The sequence below is a fragment of the Strigops habroptila genome, chromosome 8, assembly GCF_004027225.2.
Source record: "Strigops habroptila isolate Jane chromosome 8, bStrHab1.2.pri, whole genome shotgun sequence".
In the NCBI taxonomy this organism is placed as follows: Eukaryota; Metazoa; Chordata; class Aves; order Psittaciformes; family Psittacidae; genus Strigops; species Strigops habroptila.
Window position 1 is genome coordinate 26,948,354 of NC_044284.2, and position 21,371 is coordinate 26,969,724.

The 21,371-nt window shown below is 38.7% G+C and overlaps 1 protein-coding gene, 1 long non-coding RNA gene and 1 other non-coding gene across 3 annotated transcripts in view; all 3 read right to left on the reverse strand.

The window, feature by feature from the left end:
- Positions 1-411: 411 nt before the first annotated feature.
- KPNA4 (karyopherin subunit alpha 4) overlaps positions 412-21,371 on the reverse strand; it is a 30,402-nt gene continuing 9,442 nt past the window's right edge. The window contains exons 3-17 of the mRNA XM_030494906.1: positions 20,818-20,907; positions 20,697-20,726; positions 20,566-20,618; positions 18,030-18,125; positions 17,794-17,879; positions 14,456-14,542; positions 13,233-13,402; positions 13,094-13,138; positions 11,620-11,751; positions 11,262-11,390; positions 9,528-9,632; positions 7,819-7,890; positions 5,834-5,996; positions 3,418-3,512; positions 412-2,337 (exon numbers count right to left, since the gene is read on the reverse strand). Of these exons, the coding sequence (XP_030350766.1) occupies positions 2,239-2,337; positions 3,418-3,512; positions 5,834-5,996; positions 7,819-7,890; positions 9,528-9,632; positions 11,262-11,390; positions 11,620-11,751; positions 13,094-13,138; positions 13,233-13,402; positions 14,456-14,542; positions 17,794-17,879; positions 18,030-18,125; positions 20,566-20,618; positions 20,697-20,726; positions 20,818-20,907 (1,452 nt within the window). The 3' untranslated portion in view covers positions 412-2,238. The remainder of the gene's footprint in view (positions 2,338-3,417; positions 3,513-5,833; positions 5,997-7,818; positions 7,891-9,527; positions 9,633-11,261; positions 11,391-11,619; positions 11,752-13,093; positions 13,139-13,232; positions 13,403-14,455; positions 14,543-17,793; positions 17,880-18,029; positions 18,126-20,565; positions 20,619-20,696; positions 20,727-20,817; positions 20,908-21,371) is intronic.
- Positions 10,635-10,952, reverse strand: LOC115612367. The gene has a single exon (XR_003992968.1).
- On the reverse strand, positions 13,831-14,449 carry LOC115611654. Its single transcript, XR_003992656.1, has 2 exons — positions 14,280-14,449; positions 13,831-14,169 (listed from the first exon to the last, which is right to left on the reverse strand). It is a non-coding gene; the product is annotated as an uncharacterized LOC115611654 (long non-coding RNA).

Consider the following 21,371-nt stretch of genomic DNA (forward strand, 5'->3'; position numbering starts at 1 on the left):
TACCCCTAACAAGGAAGGATTTTAACAGCGAAGCTGTTTTCCATAGTACCTCTTTTGCAAAGATACTTTAGTATGATGTTAGTCATAAGTTTACTTACAGCATTGCAACTTCCTTAAAAATACCAGTTTAAGCATTTTTGCATCCTCTAAGGGTTCCTACATGAAAGAAGCCCTAATGTAGTGAACACATAGTATATAATTAGGTGAATTAGTTACTTCTTAATACTTATACCAAACCAGTTATTTACCTCAAGCCTACATAACATACCGCAAAACACACTGACATTTAGCAGGTAAAAAAGCCCACAAAAACTCAAGACAAGAGATTCAGAAGTGTGTCTGTCTTCAAATGATCTTTCACACCTTTTGATGAGAACCAAAGTGTACAAACAAAGACACACCAAATACAACTGGGTTGCAAGTTTTAACGTTTATTTCCCCAAGACAGCCTAGCCTGCACTCTACTTGGATAAATTTCACAAGCTAGTTTCCGCTGCTTCTAGTTTTAAACTTTAACCATGTTTCTGATGACAAGGAATGCTGCAAAAATACTCTAGTCCAACAAAGAGTTATGATCACAAAATAATCTTTATCCATTCTACAGTGTTTCAGAATTACCAGTTGATTTTAAAACACAAGGTAGATATAGATGCTAATGGTGGCTAATCTGGTACATTTTATTATAGCAAACTGTTGTTCATGCAACACTTGTGCTCAAAGGGGAAGGCACAGCATTTCCTACAATGAGCCACCTTATAAAGAGTTCATTTTGTACAAATTTGTAACATCACCTTTAATTTAGTGTGCAGAACCTCAAAACTGAGGCAGTACTCCAATTATAAAAACACTTGCATCCTTTTTGTGCAAGTTTTAAAAATACAAAGTTTTCTCTCTAAAGTGGCTCAAAATAGATTGTTCATGGCTGCCTACATCTAAGATAAAAAGAGTCTAAAACAATTGGATTAGGCATAATAAAGGTGTTCAAACCATGACTTGATTTGTACATCTATTCACACCTCTTTTTCGGTCTTTATTCGGCAGTACATATGCACCAAATTTCATTTTTAGAAGTTTCCATATCATTTTCATAGAAAACAAAGTTTGAAAACAAGTAACATTGAAACACAGCACAGTATTATTCTACCACAACGGAAACATTTGGTTACAGGACTCAACAAAATCTAAAAATGAACTATGCTGTAGATTACCACATGCAAAGGTCTTCATGTTATCTTTGAAAATGAAAAGGATGAGATTTTATTACCACATTTTACCGCTTCCTACTATTATGGCAACTTGTGTATTGCAACACAGTCTATTTGAAGGGAAATGTATGATTTTTTTTTCATGCAAAAATCTACAAATTAGTTTTGATGATATGGAAAGCTTTTCATAACATCAAACATTTATCTGGTGCAAATGCACAGGGAAGCCTTCCTGAAATTCTGACTTTACAAACAACTAATAAGCCATACAGGAAAGAAAAGTAACTAAAAGAAAAATAAGAGGGAAAAAAAAACCCAAAACAAAACAAAAAAAGAAACACAGGCTGCAGGAGTAAACCAGAGTCTGCTGCTAAACCGGTCTTCGTTTGTGTGTCCAGTGTAAGTTAACACTTATGAACTCATTTTGATGATTTACTAGGTTTATTATCAGCCCCCTGAAGGCGAATCAAGCTTGCATGCGTTCACATACAGCATCACAACCATACTCTCGTACACACGCCACTCCGGACTAGGAGCCTGCTTCAGGACCGAAGAGCCCCGTGTTTGAAACGTGAGCCTGGCTCCACAGCATCGAGTCCAGACATTCATTCAACGTTGTCCATTCACACGGTGCTTCATAGCAAGGCCTGGGCTCATTCTCCTTGGACTTAAGTGGGCATCCTATTCTCTTATGCTTTACAAGGCTTGATGATGATAGTACTGCATTTCCCCCCAATTGCTCTAGTAAGTCATTGTTCCTTCTCAGGCACTGAAGATCTTTGACCTGTAGCCCTTTTTCTTTGAACAATCTAAATAAGCATTCAGTGTGAAGTTTTTCATTACATTTTGCCACTCATTCTCACTCGCACCCACTCGCCATCTTGACTTCATTTGGGCTTTTCTGTGATTCCAAATGAAATCTTCACATTTTCTTTCCCGATTTAATGCAGCAGCGGATCCCATGAGCCAAGATTGATGGATCAAACCTTTTTTTATTCAGTGCTGCATTGTACCTAACTTCCGAAATACCACTCTAAAACTGAAACCCTTCTGCTGGTACATTGGCAGATGAATTGAAACCAAATGTTCCGCCTTGTATTGCTTCTGGAACAAGGCTAGGATCTTCGTCAATCTGTAACAGAACGAGAATATCATGAGTAGGAAAAAACCAAAGCCTCACCAAAAAGGAGCTGCACAATCCTAAAAAGCATCTCCCTCTTCTCCTTATTCCTAGCATCGAGTCTTGCCATTGTTCTTCCCCAGTTTAGTAACTGCACTATAATGACAAAGTGCTTTAGGCTGAAATGCTTTAGCTCGTATTCAGTAGGTAGGCTACATGGCACCCAATAGTCTCTCTTGTTTATGTAGTTTTTGCTCCTGCAAAGCACTGTCAGTCATGCATTGTCCTTATTGCCAGCTTACAAACCATCACAGTTCTTAAGAGAACACCAATACCATTAAAATCAAGCAATGATTAAGATGAAACGCATTTTCAGTTAAACAGGTAGTATGCAGGTTACCAAACTGACAATAGACTAAAAGTCTTGCTGTGCACGTGAAGTTTGAGCTGCTAAACAAGATTTGCATCTTGTTCGTATAAAAGTCAAACTCCAGCACAAAATAAACTTCAATGCAAAGAGCAGGGTGTGAATGCAACTGAGCTCTACTGTTTTTGCAGTAATTTTTGCTCCCCAAAGTTCTTCAAGTAGAAAACCCTCACTTCGTGACACAGACATGACTGCACTTCCTTCATATGCAATTAACCTTTTTGATTTAAAAGTGTATACAAATCTAAAACCTTTTTGTTACATGTTCAAAATGAAAACATTCTTGATCAGCACATTCTACCTCTGAAATTACTGAAATATTTAAAATAGTTTGTTTCTTAAGAAGCAGAAACTCAGATTCAGTACTCAAGTCAGCAGGGAGCTTATCAGATGTGAAGTATCAAGCTTAGAAGCTGACAGTCAACAGAGTTATTCAAAGCCTAGTATTGTAATCCCTAGAGACGGGGTTTAAATTAGGCAAATCTTCAGATGCTTCATCATGAAGAACAGCAAGATATGCAACAGGCTCAAATAAGGGCTCATTTTTCACTGAAAAACCAAACAAATGTCCCAGAGCAGGCTTCAGAGGTGCTGCCTTGATCTTGAACCATATCTATAAATATAAGCAATTACAAAAACAGACTGCAGAGCTATTACACACTTACATCATCTGAAGAGAAGAACTGATCAATGATCTCATAAGCCAGTTTGTAGATGTCTTCATTTTCATGATTTTGTAGCTGTTCAATTTTCTCCAGGCCTACAAACATATACACAAGAAATGTAATTGAGTTAAAATACTAAGTTCAGTCAAAATAACTTCTCCTCCCTTAAGGCTTCATCATACAGAGTAATTAAAAACAAATCTAGGCATAGAGTGACTATGAATAAGATGCTGTTAAATTCATATGACATACTTAAATCATAAAAGCTTCTTAGGGATTTCAGGAAATATAAACTGAGGAATACATACCACAACAAAAAAAAAGTATGAAAGATCACAGAATCATTAGGGTTGGAAGATCATCTAGTTCAACCCCCTGCCAAGGCAAGGACACCTAGACCAGGTTACACAGGAATGTGTCCAGGCTGGTTTTGAATGTCCCCAGAGAGGGAGACTCCATGTCCCGTCCTGAGCAGCCTGTTTCAGTGCTCTGTCACCCTCAACATAAAGAACTTCTTCCTCATGTTGAGGTGAAACTTCTTGTGTTTCAGTTTATGGCCATTGCTCCTCGTCCTGTCACTGGGCACCACTGAAGAGAGTCTGGCACCATCCTCCTGCCACCTGCCTTTGAGGTATTTATATCCATTAATGAGATCCCTTCTCAGTCTTCGCTAGACTAAACAGGCCCAGCTCCTGCAACCTCTCCTCATAAGAAAGATGCTCCAAACCCCTGATCGTCCTTATGGACCTCCGCTGGACCCTCTCCGGTAGCTCCTTGTCTGTCTTGTACTGAGGAGCTCAGAACTGGACACAATAATCCAGATGTGGCCTCACTAGGGTCGAATAGAGGAGAAGGATCACCTCCCTGGACCTGCTGGCCACACTCCTCCCAGTGCACCCCAGGATACTCTCGTCCCTCCTGGCCGCAAGGGCACACTGCCAGCTCATACTCAACTTGGCATCCACCGATACTCCCAGGTCCTTCTCTGCTGAACTGCTCTCTTGTAGGTCAGCCCCCAACCCGTACTGGTCTTTGGGGTTCTTCCTCCCCATGTGCAGTACCCTATATTTGTCCTTGCTGAACCTCATTAGGTTTCTCTCCGCCCAATGCTCCAGCCTATCAAGGTCCCACTGAATGGCAGCACAGCCTTCAGGTGTATCAGCCACCCCCCGCAGCTTCGTATCATCAGCAAACTTGCTGAGGGTACACTCTAGCCCTTCAATCTAGGTCACTGACAAGTTGAATAAGATTGGAGCCAGTATTCATCCCTGGGGACCACCAGTGACTACAGGCCTCCAACTGGGTTCTACTGCACTCATCACAACCCTCTGAACTCTGCCATTCAGCCAGTTTTTGATCCACATCACTGTCCTTTCATTTAACCCGCAATTCCTAAGCTTACGTACAAGAAAGTTATGGGAGACAGCGTCAAAAGCCTTGCTGAAATCAAGGTAGGTAACATCCACTGCTCTCCCCTCAATTCCAGTAATTCCAGGTCAGTTTCAGTGATGACAGTACTTCCCTTCTCTTCTTGCTACTAGTTTAAGCTACTCTATGGAAATATGGTGAGGGCCAAGCACTAGGACATACTCCCTTTCCAGAAAAACATCTTTTCAGCACCTGGTGTGAAAGCCCCAAGCTGGGACATTTCAAATCCACACACTGTTGTTGGTAGCACACATGCCATCTATCACTGACCTGTAGCTTGATTCTAAAGCAAGTAGCTCCAGTACAGCAGAAGTTGTTGGCAGACAAGAGGAGAGCATACATACAAGTATTTTTGAAGTTCTGACAATCAGAGCTTTAGGCATTGTCCTGGGTGCTCAAACCACGACAGACATGAACATCTCTTTTTTCTCCCAATGATCAATTAAGCTTTCCCTGCCTCCCTCAAGATGTTGTATTTTAAAGACTATTCTGCCCCATGTTAACAAAATCTCACAGATTTTTACCTGTGCCCAAATTTAATATCACTGTTCTTTCATCCTTGAAGAGTTTCAAGAGTCAAGTTAAACAGCGACCAATACAGAGAAAGTCTGATAACCATTAGGAAATTAAAGCTATTCTATTTCTACAACTGTTGCACATGCAATTCCCCACCCCACCCTAAGTTCCCCTGGACATGACTTGTACATGATTAAGTGTATCATCCCCACACAAACAGGTACACCAGACTGTTACAAAACTGGCACTTAATAAACTTTATTGCCATTATCCAGCTTCTCCATCGTGAACTTAATCCATTTGTAAAAGCTGAGTATATTCACCTGACAGGCATGGAAAGGTTACTCTTAACACAGGGTTTGCTTAAAACATCTGTGCCAACACACAATAAAGCCAACCGCATATATATGTGGTGGGAAGCCAAACCATCAATTTCTGAATAAAAGCAGTCTCGAAAAAGTAAGCATCATACCTCCACACTCTTCTATAAGATTGGCTATGGTTTCTGCTTCATCTTCAGCCATTTTTAATATATTACTTAGTCCATCCAGAACCACTTGCACAACTTGCGCATCTTTTACTGTCAGCAAATTGCAAAAGGGAGGAATTACATTTTGTTGAATTAAGTATGCCACCTAAGGGGAAAAAAGCAAGTAGTTAAATCAGGAATGGGACAGAAGCAAACAGTGCACCACAAGCACATGTGCAAACAAGTTTAACAAAGCCAAATACTCAAAGTTACCCAAGAAAGTTATTCCATAGCAGCCACTTTCAGAAATTCTTGTTTTAGCACATTAAAATATAACATTCATGTATTAACTTACAAATATATTTCAAGTCTAGAACACCCAAGTAGTAGATACTGTGATTTTTTTCAGTATTAGACAAGGGGTTTCCAAACTTATCTTTGAAAAATGATGCCACCACCCCAACCCTGCCACAAATCTAATATTCTGAGCTTAGAAGAAACTGGTATGTTTCTACTCAATGGCTACTGTTTTTATAATGATCACATGCTTATCCATAGCAGAAAAGTAAAACAGATTACATATGCCAAATGAGCTTAGAGCAGCCTTCCAGTACCTAAAGGGGACAACAGGAAAGCCGGAGAGGGACTTTTTACAAGGGCATATAGGGGTAGGACAAGGGGTAATGGTTTTTAACTGTTTGAGGGGAGATTTACTTCAGATATTAGGAAGAAGTTCTTTCCGTTGAGGGTGGTGAGGCCCTGGCACAGGTTGCCCAGAGAAGCTGTGGCTGCCCCATCCCTGGCAGTGTTCAAGGCCAGGTTGGATGCGGCTTGAAGCAACCTGGTCTAGTGGAAGATGTCCCTGCCTGAGGCAGGGAGGTTGGAACTTGATGATCTTTAAGGTCCCTTCCAACCCAAACCATTCCATGATTCTATGAAGAATCTCATCAGAGCCTGAATGCAGTCATTCATAGCTCCTAGGCCATCCTAACAGAAGAGCTTCCATCCAAATCCCCATCGATACTCCTAATCTTGGGTCATTCCAGTAACAACAACTGAAGTTCACCCTCAAATCTCTTGTGGAAAAGGGAAGAGAGTTACTGAGCAGTGGAGGAATACAGAGAGCCACAATCCTGGCACAGAAGTAGTCTAAACCAATCATAGAATCATAGAATAGTTAGGATTGGAAAGGACCTTAAGATCATCTAGTTCCAACCCCCCTGCCACAGGCAGGAACACCTCACACTAAACCATGTCGCCCAAGGCTGTGTCCAACCTGGCCTTGAACACCGCCAGGGACGGAGCATTCACAACTTCCTTGGGCAACCCATTCCAGTGCTTCACCACCCTCACTGTAAAGAACTTCTTCCTTATATCCAATCTAAACTTACTCTGTTTAAGTTTGAACCCGTTACCCCTTGTCCTACCACTACAGTCCCTAAGGAAGAGTCCCTCCCCAGCATCCTTATAGACCCCCTTCAGATACTGGAAGGCTGCTATGAGGTCTCCACGCAGCTTCTCTTCTCCAGGCTGAACAGCCCCAACTCTCTCAGCCTGTCTTCATACAGGAGGCGCTCGAGCCCCCTTATCATCCTCGTGGCCTCCTCTGGACTTACTCCAACAGCTCCATGTCCTTTTTATGTTGAGGACACCAGAACTGCACACAGTACTCCAAGTGAGGTCTCATGAGAGCAGAGTAGAGGGGCAGGATCACCTCCTTTGACCTGCTGGTCACGCTTCTTTTGATGCAGCCCAGGATACGGTTGGCTTTCTGGGCTGCGAGTGCACGCTGCTGGCTCATGTTAAGTTTCTCATCAACCAACACCCCCAAGTCCTTCTCTGCAGGGCTGCTCTGAATCTCTTCTCCGCCCAACCTGTAGCTGTGTACTCAGCTCATGTGTCAGCTCATGTATCATGTGTATCAGCTCATGTACCCTCTCAAATGCACCCAGGAAAGATGATGGACGTTTTCTTAAGGTTTTACTTACTTGGTCTTTTCTTCCGCTGATTGTTAAATTGCTTATTGCCCACGCAGCTTCTTTCTGAGTACCAAAGTCACCCTAAAAATGCAACCATGAATAATCATTCAGTTTTTAATTATGCAGTATTCTACTAAAAGCTTCCATTTGTTACAGTTCATTCTGCATGGTATCACCATATCAGCTTTCAGTAAGCAGGGAAAGTAACTAACAAATCCTGTAGATATTTGAGTCCACTCACAGTGTTCATTCCCTTCCTGCAACCATGTTTTTAATTTAATCTTGCAGAGTAAGGAAAATATGTTTGCATCAAAACAAAAAAAAACCCTGTAGTGTTCCACTCCCTCGCATCCCTTATCAACAGCTGTCACATATTACAGTGAGAGATAAGCAGCTGGTGTCAATTTTGATAAACCACTGTACATACTGTATCAGCGTCTGCCTCTGAAGTTACTCGAGTCTGCTTACTAAATTTAAAGAGAAAGGTCTCCAACTGTTTTTCTCAGTGATCGATGAATTAGCAGTGAACAGAACTATCTGTGAACAGCTGTATGCTACTGAAAAGTATTTCTTCAGTCTCAACCCCAGCCTCTACACTGAAGCAAGGTATTTCATCTCTGCCATAGCAGAACATATCGTTCAGTTTTTTATTTCTGTCTTCCCTCCACACCACAGGAAAGAAAAATAAAGTAAGGAATAAAGCAAAAAGTAGGAAGTGTTTAAAGTATAAAAATGTTGTACTGTTCCCATTTGAAAACACACTTTTAGCTACCCTCATTTCTCACAAGGCAGATTACTGGGATAGTAAAGTGGCTTGGAAACTGCTGTTTTAAAAGACACTAATACCCAACAATTGTATAGGAATACAGGTATTTGAAGTCCCAAATGATGTGACCCCTTAGCACTCAATCTCTCATATTCAGCAAGCAATGAGAGGCTCGAAAACGCATGAGAAAAGCATTCAGAAGTGTTTGTGAGTGACTACTTAAGAGAAAAGGAAATGGAAGCAGCCATCTTAAGTTTTGTCTATTACACAAAAGCAGCATACATCCATACGTTTATACACAGCATGGCTTTTCTGTGGGAAAAACTGAGCACACAAAAGCTTACTTTCTGTGGCCACCTATTTTTCAGTGATGCAGTTCTACTTGTTAAAAAAAAAAAAAAAAAAAAAAAAAAAACAAACCAAAAAAGGATGGGGTAAGCCCAGTCCATAATCTTGTGTCACAGATCTTGACTTGGAATACTCAGACTAGATAAATGCAGTAACACTAAGTTACTAAATACTACTGTTGAGCACTTTCTTATGTTTCCAGATAATATGGGGAAAAAAAAGGAAGGAGTTCTCAAGCTTTGGCAAAATGCTGGGAACTAACTGAGTGCTGTTGCCATCCAGACCAATTCATGCCACATATAGGAGTAAAGATTTTATCCTCATTGTTTACAGAACAAAAAAAAGAATTTAAATGAGATTTAGAAGGACTCAAGATCCCCTGATCTGCTCCCTTTCCCCAATACATCTGGCACTCATCATCTCACAGCACTTCACAGAAGACTATCAGCAGTAATGTATTTTATCTTGCAACATATGAAAATTGCTCAAGAATATAGTCCACCCCTGCCCATCACATTTACAGTACAATGTAAAACATGAAGGAATTCAATGTCACTTTCCCCAATTAAGGAAACAAACTGTTAAAACCTTCATGTTATCTAACCTTATCTAGAAGATGTATTATCATTGGAACAAGGTTTGCATCTATCACTGCCTGAACTTGCTGCTGATTTCCTGCAGTGATGTTAGATAGGAACCACACTGCTTCCTGCAAAACAAAAATGTGAGAAATTATTAATTCAGATAGTCCTTTATACCTCCTTTTATTTCCACTCCAGCATGACTTTATATATGCATATTTTCAGTTCTGTAGTTCATACGCTAGCCAATCTTAAAACACAATCAAGTACTGCATTGGTTTGATTGTACATAGTCGAACTCCTAGTAAACAGACTAGGCATACAGGCAACAAACAAAGCGGATAGTCTCGCCTTAGGAGACTCCACAAGGTTCTTCAGTCTTTCATTGTTACCAAGTTACAACCAAATACTCCAAATCCACAGATTAACGGAAAAATTATATGGAGAAAAAAAAGTCACATGGCTACAAGTGAGCATAACTGATTTCATGACTGAGAACGAATGCTCTAGCAGTTCTCAGCTGACAGATAAGCTTTGAAATGCATCAGAGCATCACTTTCCAGACATGAGAGCAGCAGAAGACAATGTGTTCTTTACCTGCTGCATAACGTTTCTCTTCATAGCAACAAATCAAAACACAACACGTATTACTTAAATGCTTGCTTTTCAAGAATACTGTAAAGTTATATGATCCTTTATGACCCCCCTTCTCTGTCCGTAAGCCCAGGACTCTCCCCTTCCAGCAGTAACCAACAGCAGATGCTAGGAGAGTGTGTAAAGAAGATATCTTTTCCCCAGTGGGCCCTCCCAGTCCTCAACAGTTGAAATTTTGAACTAAGCCAAAGTCTGTACCTGGATTCTTACATTAAACAAGAATGGAGAGTCCCCCACTCCCCTTTTAAAGGGGAACTTATACTTTAGTCAACACAGTTTCACATACTATTTTAAGTATATTCAAAGTACTGACTTCTTTCAATCTTACAGTTGATAAATTTCTCCCTTCCCAGAAACCCTCCATCACTCCTACTCAATTCTTTTCTCCTCTCAACTTGCCTGGCGTGACAACTTTTTAGACAAATATTTCTCTCAACGAGATTCAGAAATTCTCACATTTCATTCAACTGCGTCTCTCAGATCAGATCACAGGATCACTTTCATTAATGAACCTGTTAGAGATTTAGGATGCCTAGGCTTGTCTTGGTGGGCTTGTTTTGGGCTTTAATCATCGGCAATGTTGTGAATTGGCACCCCAGATCTTAACAACATGCCTCAGATGCACTCCGGAATCAGCACAGCAATCAGTGCCCCCATTTAAAGCCTTTTCTACACATGCACACACACACGTATTCCCCACACCCCACCCCCAGCCTGACCTGGATTAAATTCCATTTATCACACACACTCTCCGTTCAAAGAGACATCCGATTATCTCTATTTCATCACTTCCAAGAGAGTCAGTTTAATTAGTGACATTCCGCATATCAAGAACTTTTATGACAACAGCTGGAACTATAAGATAAAGCTTTGATTTCAAAAAAAATTCAGTTAGAAGAATCAGGAAATGACATTCTTGTCAAGTACAAGTTTGCAGCTCCTTACAGATTTTCCTATGGGTGTTAACTTAGAGAAAAATTTCAGCACCCTGCCTGGTTTAAGTAGTCAATTACTCAAACGTCTATCACACTACATTATGTGGAATCCAAAACAGCAAGGCCAAATACAGTTAGCTGCAGGGTGAAATCTCTACAGTTACTTACCTTATTAATTTTTTCTTTGGGATGTGTCAGAAGTGCTGGAAAATGTGAAAGAGCTTCACAATTCAGAACTACCTGTGTCTGTTCATCGGTACCAGTGACAATGTTTCCTACAGCTCTCAGTGCAGCAGTCTGAAACATAACACTTTCTTTAAAGAGAGTACTTTTAATCAAAGATTTTTCTAGTTGAGCACATACTTTTAAACAGTAACACTGAAAAAAATGAAAAAGTTTTATGCAAATGCTATTTCACACAAGAAAAAGTACTTTTTAAACTTCAACATGAACTACAAAACGAAACCAGCTACTTTCTCTTATAGTACATTTTGAGCAACACTTGCTTCAAGTTATTCAAACTTACTTGCACTTTGACTTCTTGATGACTGAGAAGAGGAACCAAATGAAGGACTATTCCGGAGTCAATCACCATCTGGATCTGTTCATTGCCAGCATCCGTTAGATATGAGAGTGCCCAGACTGTATCTACCAATATCTAACAGTAAAAAATTATTTGTAAATAGTGCTGAAATATCACAAGTCTTACAAGAAAATAATGTGCATTAAAATGTAAAACTCTCATTGTGAAGCCAGAATTGATGCTATACAGCAAAACCTCACCTTTACAAACTTCATACACTCCATTCTACAGAAATCCAAAATGCAACTGCTGTTCAACCTATTCTAGCCCCAAAGAATACAGAGATTAAAAAAAACCAACAGCTAACCAACAGCTAAACTGCTAACTGCAGCTTAAATTCTGAAGGATATAATGAAAGCAATTCAATTATATCTGCTCTTTTCATGACATACTGGTAGACAATGTGAGATATGAAAGACACCCCTGCAAGGAAGACAAAGCCCTAGCGAGTATTAAATTATGAGCATTTGGCACTCTCAAGCCAACAAACTGTACATCATATGGCATCGAGTTCATGTCTTCTTCCACCACAAAATTTAAAAGCTTTGAATATGTTTTAACATGTGGTGCAGCAGCAATTACAATGAATTTCCTGTGTGCGCACACAGGTGTATTCACACACAGAAAAGCCAATTTCCCTAGCACTAAATCTGAACATTTCAAGTGACAACTTACACAAAAATTGAGCAAGCATTGTTTCAGCTGGCAACTCAACTGATTCACAAATACAGCCCTTTCAAGAAATTCAAATAAGATTAACCTCATCTACTTGTATACAAGAGATTAAATAGCATAATTACTAGTCAAACTTTAATCAATGTATTTAAACTTACTTTGGTAAAGCATCGTTGCCATTGCCAACTGAGCTACAACTTCACTAGGAAGCAAACAATCTTCAACAATTCTGACTTATGTTTAGGCAGAACACTGACCTATTTCATAATTTCAGTAAAGTTTCACTCATTTACTTCACTATTAAAATAACCTAATGTTCATATTTAACAACTCTGAAGTTACATCTAAAGCTAACGTTTTATATATGCAGCAGACACTAATTTTTCTTTAGTTTACACTGATTTTCATTACAACCTCAAACTTAATTGCTAGGCAAAATAAATCCTGTATTTATATGTAAATGAATGTTCACAGAAATACAACCAAAACTGCATTTTATTTTTAAGTGCAGGAAAAGTACGTGCAAATAAGCACTTGCAAAGACACAGAGAAATACCAGGCAAAAATCATAATGATACTTAAGCAGTTAAAAGATACCAAAATAAGTTTGCTATAATGGAAGGGAACATCACTGATTATTTTTTTTTCTTTTTAGGAAAAAGGTTAATTATGGCGAGTTTTATACTTCAGTTAAAGAAATTTATATGAGAGTGCAAAACTTGCTCTAAGTGACATTACTTACATTTACATCTGTGTGGTGAATTAAAACACAGAGCGCTGGAAGGATCTAAGGAGGGAAAGAAGCATCTGACAGTTATTTTTACGGCAGACAAATACTCAACTTCAGTTTAGTTACACTGAACAGTGAGTAATTCAGTCACCTCCTGAATAGTTTCCATTGGCGGAGGAGGATCTTTGTGGCGGCACAAGTTGACCATGACCCATGTAACATTTCTTAAGAAAGTTATGGGAATAGATGGGCTGATGAAGGACAGCAGTGGTTTCACTACTCCAAGACTAATAACGTAATCTCTACACTGGGGTCCATCACCTGTTTGAGACATCAAAGAATTATGAATACAAATCATCCCATGCCATTCTCAAAAAGTCTGATTTCTGCACTCTTCAATTATTTAAAATGCATACAAAGAATAAAGAATATGGGCCCTGGAAAGATGTAAATAAATACAGACATACACACGTCTATATAGATACCTCTAGGATAAAGATACTTGGATAAAGCTTTAGTAGGATCTGTGGCTGCCTGCCCAATTGCTTCATTTTGAACTACTCATTAAAACCAGGTAAATTTACAATTTATACCAGATGTACAGGCTGGGATGGCGGTAGGCAAGGGCAAAGGGGTGGTAGTCCTGATAGTGACTAGTTTGATAGTCCTGATTATAAATCCTGTGATCTTTCCACACTAAAACATCCTAAGCCTGAAAATGGATACTGGCTTCCTCATATCTGAATATGCTTTTGTCACTACCCAGGTATCACTACAGTTGCCTTGAAAGCAGCATCTGACTTGTACTGAATGTGTTATCACTAACAGCTTCAGGCAGTTACACTACTGTGGATTTTGCTGGTTTGCTTCTTAAGAAGAACTAGGCACTTCTAAAATTACCAGACTGTAGAAATCTCAGGATGTCAGAACCAGTGTTAGTCCACCAGCACTGCAAGCACAGTCAGGGCTGTAAACCACAAAGCTAATACTTGCACGAGAGGAGGAAAAATCAAGTGAAAAAACCAAATGATCACAGCTTATCTAGAATTTAACACAATGTCTGTACACTCAAGCAAAATTTCAGAACTCTAGGTTAAAACAAAAAGTGCTTTGCAATCTGCATGTCTGTTTGCCAGGAGTTCTCTCTTTTGTACCTGGAAAGAGAGTGTACAAGCATATGGTTATGGCCACAGACCACCAATACAAAATAGAGGAAACAGGAATAAGTGAAGAACAGGGTAATTGCCACTCTTAACAGCTGCCTTTTGTCTTATAGTTGAGCATCTGTAAGTTCTAACACACAAAATCCTACCTAGTTTAGTCTTAGTTCACCAAAAAGAAATTAGAAGTTTTTATGGGAGGAGTCACACAAACCTATGATATTTCCTAAAGCCCACACAGCTTGTTCACAAACATTTTGATGCGGTGAATGGAGCAGTCTCAGAAAAAGTGGCACAGCATCTGAAAGACACAAAAAAAATGCCATGCAATTGTTAACAAATACAGCTCTCTTTTAAAAGACAAAATAGTTCACATAATTAGCTCTTAAAAGACACGAGAAATTTTCCTCCCTGTTAAGTACCAAAGATTTCCCAGATGATACTGAAATAAAACACACCGTAACAGTTCCTCCTTTACTGCACTCTTAAGAGTCCACACATCAGAACATTATGAAAGCATCTCCTAAAATAACCTGACATTTGTTTACAAGTCTCAAGTTTACTGAAGCTTGTCAGGACTCAAAATTTAGTTATATTTATTATTTATTGAACTTAGAAATTCCATGCTAAGTTATTGATCAGAACCAACTGCAAAGTAGTAACCATTTAAGACCAACCTCACTCATTCAAATTAGCTGAGTCAGTAGGTCTACATCTACATTACTGACTGGTAAGGTACAAGAGGACAGGACAGGGGTTTAAATTTGTTTCAGTATCTCCAGTTTACAGTACCTGATATCCCCACATCACATGTTTACTAAGAGTGAAGTATGTGCCAGTTGCTAGTGTGAGCACATGCAGAAAGTTAACCACCAAGGGATCTGCTGTCTACATTGCCAGCACAGAGCTCCAGGGATCAACATCACCTGTAGTTCTACCAAAAGGAAGCTTGGTTGATGGAGCACACACAAGCAGACACATGGTAAACTGTGCCAGAAGCAGCCCTGCTGCCCATACGGACGCACTACAAAGTGCCAAGTCAGTGTGTACTTCTCCCTAATATTTCCAGCTCTGCATTCGGTATCTTTTGATAACCATTATGAAGGTATGTGTACAGCGACAGCAGCTGTTCCCACCAATCTAGTCATCTTGGCCTCCTGAAAGCTAATACAGATACATTCCTCGGTGTGAAGTCTACTTTTATATCACTGAGTTCTGACTCTACTTAATCTCAGATTTATTATCTAAGAGATTGTTTCAAATACTACTACTATGTGGAAAAAAAAACCAAAACAAAAAACCAAACAAAAACAAAACGGGAAAAAAACCCCAACCAACCAAACAAAAAAATCCCAGACAACAGGACAACTGACTGAGCAGTAAGAAAAGGATTCAAAATACAACACGCAATTCTGCAACTGTTAACCAAGGCAGCTACTTTTCTACCCTATGTTGGTGTTAGACAGAATGCTCCCAGTATTGAGAACTAAAGCTAAACCAACGTTTCAAACACATTCTACACGCAACACGTTTAGATAACTGATCCTTAATTTTTTTTATCCCCAGCACTCAGGTGCTTGCTGACGTGATTTGTTAACAACAGCTTAGGCCGTACGAAGCATTCTTTCACTTTGTATCACATAGTCAAGAGAGGCTGGTATTTTTAGTTAGTCTTTTGTAATCTCTTGTTATTTCTCTAGCAAAAATATTGTACATTGAGGAAGAGTCTATCTCTTCTACTGAAACACATCGTTAAAAGAAATAAACCATACTTTCATATGTTATAGCTATTAAATTAGCTAATATAGTGCATAAATGCAGACCTAGCTAAGTTGGAGATCATCACCAAAATAAACCATTACTACATTTGGCACTCATCTTCAATCCATTTATAAGATAGGTTTAAATAAAGTGTTCTAGATCAGAGGCGTGGGACAGATTATATATTTATTAGATTTCCAAAAGAAAACTTGGGATGCAACAGGGAAAAGAGGAGGAGGATGGGAAAAGGGAACATTAGAGTTATTAGCAAAGATACATACTAAAAACAAAGCTGTATCAAAGTTTACAGGTTCTTAATACTGAGAGTTTGCAAAAGCAAAGAACAACTGATCTTGCAACTAATGCAGTAATAAAACATACATTCCATCAAAACAAAACCAAAAAAACAAACAAAAAAATCCTTTAACCTCAAGTCACCTGCCTTAAATTCCTTCACATCCACTGCAGAGAATTAAGCAATTTTTCCAGTTAAAGATTTTGAAAAACACCCTGTCATTTAACAGAGAAAATGGTGCTAAGAACCTATCTTTTTCTAAATATAAAGTTTGTGAGAAGCTTGTAACTGCTCAGCACTAACCACCAAAAAAGCCCATTATCTTTAATCAGTGAAGTGGAAGGGAAAAAAAAAAAAAAAGAAAAAAGAAATCAGGCTTGGAATATATGTACCAAACACTGACATTCCAACACAAACACCAGCACAAATCTTAGAAATTGTACTTACTACATGGAATAAAAGTTCCAAGCAGTTCTAAAAAGAAGTTAATATACGAATGTTGAGGGGAGGGCGAAACACACGAAAAAGACTAAGCATAATTCTGTGTCTTTTCATTGTTGGAAGCACAACATGTTTAATGGTACTGGCAGCATGCACTGCAATACAACAGTGATTCTAACCATTAAAACTATTGGTATCTCACGTAATGTACATTTTGTGGATTTTTTTTTCCCTTAAATTTTAGACAACTTGCTTTACTGTATTCTTGATTCTTCCATGGGCCTCAGGAAGCTCTGCTGTTTTACTAATTCAATTCAGAAAGCCTGCAGACATTTCTATTTAGTTCTGCTTTACCAACAGAAGTACTACTTCGACTTAGGTCATGTTTAGATACAGAAGAAAATTTGCTTTGCTTGACAAGTCAGATTTCAAGTCCAACAACAATTCCTTTCCATGCTTCATATTCCTCAACCTATGAAGGACAGCGTGTTTTCTTCAACTTGATCTTGGAACGGAGTTCGGTGTCAGGCACCCTCCGGCCTTGGTCCACATCTTTTCCTCCCTCTTCACAATAAGATAGGAAATCCCTCCATAGGAGGGTTTTTTGTTTGGTTTTGTTTCAAGCTTTCTGTTGGGTTTGTTTTAAGTTTGAAAACTGGAAACCAGCAGGTATCAACTCTGCTAAAATAGTGTGAGTTTCCAGAATACATTACTCACCATTAGGAAACCCAACTGAATTTAAAATCTGAGAAAATGAAGAACAAAAGCAGGTGTGCGCTTCAACTGATGCTGCTTGCCAGAGAAGAGGTAGAACATCTGGCAGGAGACTTCATGGGCAGGTCCTTCAGCGATGTGCCTGTGATTGACAACTCAGTTTCAACCATCCTGGCTATCGCATGAAAGGACCAACCCTAACACATGGATTGGTAAACATGCTTGAGATAGAGAGGAACAGGCATGTGGATGCTCTTCACAGTATCATTCAGATGATCTTTCTTATTTCTGTGGAAACTACAGTGTGTGCTTTATCAATGATCAAATACTGTTGGACTTACTAGATTGAACTACAGCCTGTGTTTGTTCAGAGGTTCCAGAGGCAATGTTTGTCAAAGCCCAGGCAGCTTCAAACTGTAAAGAAGGACTGCAAAGCAAGGAAAAAAAGAAAAAGAAAAAAAAAAAAAAAAAAAAAAAGATTTTAACATGAGTTTTCAAACCAGATGTCATAGGCACATTGCTAAATACCAACAATTCTTGCGGTAATTAAAGCATTTTAAGTTTTAGAAATACTCACTTGTCATCTCTTTCAAGACAATGCACTAAAATAGGTAATATTCCTGATTTTATTAGATCGTCAATTGGTGGATTGCGATCACTGGAAAGCAGCTTTCTGTTCAGGAAAAGGAGAAAACACAAAACTTAAACCACACAATGAGAAATCGTGAAAGGATCTCTAGAGGTTTAGTCCTAACTTCCACTCCAAGTGGAACTACTGCTGACATGAGATCAGGTCAGTAATGGCTTCCTGTAGTTGAGTTTTAGAAATCTCTAAGCACAAAGATCCAACAACCTCTCTGGACAAACTGTTCCAGTGCTGCACTATATTCTGCTCTGAGAAGATTCCCCCCCGGTGTGTGTCTCACACTCTCAAAGATAAAGCAGGATTTGTTTCTCCACTTTAAGTGAAAACAGCTAATTCCCAAAATTTGAATTACTGAACTATCAGAAAACTGAAGCCATTACACTTATTGCCCATTTCGGTCGCCATGTTTTCTGACTACTTTTGAAGATGTATTACCAGTCAGTAAAATAAAAATCACCACAGTTATTATTCAGTTACACCCTCTTACAGCTTTTTCCTCCTCCACCCAACAAGGAAGATAAACAGATCCTGGCTGCTTTGATGGGAAAGGCAGAAACCTGTTTCTTCTTTACTAAGGATATAATTTCAGAGAGCAAAGACTCACAAAGTACTACTGCAAAGAACAGAAGTGTACACATTTGTTTCAATTTTTAAACCCTCTAGCTTCACCTTTCTGCAGCAAAGGAATTAAGGAGAAAGAAGGAAGCTTCTTCGAGAAGACAACTTGGGCTGTTGCGCCAAATTTTTACCAGCAGTAGGAATAGAGATTGTACATAGTCATCTCTTCATGTATCAGCCTATTCACAAACACATGAAAGGCATGACACAATAACTAGAAATCAGCTTTCCACTGCTGCTTTATCCTGAAAGATCAATGGTGTGTGTTAAAGGGGGCAACATTGGGAAAAAGAATTGGACATAAGAAAAGCCAGAGCAGCAAAACAAAATACCTTGGAAAACTAAGCAATCACAAGAGGGAAGATCTTAACACAGATTATGCAAAGACTCTTGTAATAATCAGATGTGCATTTTCAACTTTTAAATAGGTAAAGGAGATTCCTTTTATAAGTGAAGACAATTTACATCTACAAGCTTATAAAAATTAAGGAATAAAAGTGTACGTCAAGAGTCTTAATACTGATTTTTGTCCAGTGACAAAACAATCTTAGTGAAGTCTATTCACAAACCACCTGCTCAAACAGCTAGAGAACTCTACTACCAGAATCAAATAAAACTTCAGATGTGGGGACGTGGGTCAGGCAGTGCTGTTTGTTTAGTCTGGGTTTTGATTTTTAAGCACGTCTAATCAGTTTTCTGTTGCTCATATTCTAACTGTGTTTTAGGGGTTAGACTCAGCAAGGTTTTCTTCTCCTGTTCCAGCTTCAGACCAAAGGATGGTGCAGATTCAATCAAGACAGAGAAGCATTCGTTTTCATCCCTAAAATATACTTTAATGCCTTTCCAATAATATAAACCGCACTGTTTTAAATTAGTTTTCAATTAAAAAAACCCAACCAACCAACTAGTTACAATAGTAAGAAATCCACAAAAACATTTCCATTTCATTTTAAGTCAGGCTTAATTCAGTGTTCTTTACTACAGCCGCTCTAAACTAGATTAGACTAAATAGGGTGTTCTACATGATGAAACCCTGAGTTGATCAGACTCTTTAGTGAAGGCAAGCTGCCCAATGGAAACAGGCACAGAAACTGGTCCTGCCCCTATCAGTTTTAAACACATTAAATCTCAAAAGTCAACGTAACTCCAAATTCACCCAACTTCTCCACAATCTGGAAATCTTCCCTTGCACTTGAATGAACCCCCTTGACAACAGAGGGTAAACAAATGCAGAGTTGTAGCTTTCTGCTACAAAACAGAAACAGATTTCTGCTACATCCACTAGTTCATGAAACAGCAATTAAATACTGGATTTACACAAGCAAAACTCCTAAGAGTATTTTAGGATCACTTCTGGAATACATACAACTACACAGACTTCCTCTTAAATCAAAAAGTTTAATCTATGACAAAACTAGAAAAAGGATTATGCCAATTCTTGTGTTTAAAGCTAAAGACTTTATAGTCCTCCTAATTGTATATTTTACTCTACTTGACAGAACCACCAAATACTGCACTAAAATAAATCTTCGATTTATATATAATGAAAATCCTGACTACTTCAAAGACTTAAGTATTTTGGTTTTTTTTAAGTTCTATTTATCAAGTTTTCTAAAAAAAACCAAAAACCAACCCCCCCAAAAAAACCCAAAACCCCCAAAACAAACAAACAAAAAAAACCAAAAAAAAAAACCTGAACACAAAACAAACAACAAAAAAAAAAAAAACCCGAACACATCAACAAACAGTAAACGCCACACTTGTTCTAGTTAAGCTAGAACACATTTTTGAATTTAAGAGCATGAGAAAATAAGAATAAAACCAATGTATTTGGGAAAAGTGTTCTTACCTTGCAGCCTGCACAGCACTCAACTGTATACCCTGGTTGTCACTCGAAGCATTCTAAAATAAGAGAATTTAGACTTTTCATATATTTGTCACCATGACACTAAGAATATTCAAACAATTAATTTTTTTTACCTGTACTATTGCCTCCAAAGAAGTGTTTTGCTAGAAAAGAGAGACAAAAGCAGTTAGAAATTCAAAATGCTTTTTAAGTATGTAAAAAGAGGACATGCTTGAGAGTTAGATAAATTCTTACCACTCTAAAGTCACCATCAATATCAGAATCTTCACAAATATCTTCATGAGGAACATTTCTCTTCTTCAGAAGATGCTCATCTCTTTTGTTCTTAAAGAGAAAAATGATTTAATACCTTTAAAACTTTGATTTAGGGGGTGTGGGGCACGTTAAGAAGGAAACAGAAGCTTCTGTCTTAAACAATCATCAAACATGCTTTCACTGGTACTGGCAAAATTTCCAAAGGGGTTTCCAAAGGGATTTCCAAAATTTCAAGAGGTAGGAAAGGACTGCACAGAGCAGCACATTTTGGAAATCCTCCACTCAACTTCATGTACAACAGTAACTACTTTCTCTGGAAGTTTCATGTGCACACATCCGTCCACACTGACAAGGCAATTCCCAGGGGCCAGTTTTCTGTTCATCCCAGAAGTAGAACAAAACAAGTTATGATTACTTTTCTAGTTTTCCAACAATTCTAAGCAGTGTTACCTTCACACATTCACTCTTCCACTCCTACTTGTGTATTGAACTGTTTTGGCAAAGTAAACAGCTTTCTGTCTATAGATTAGTAG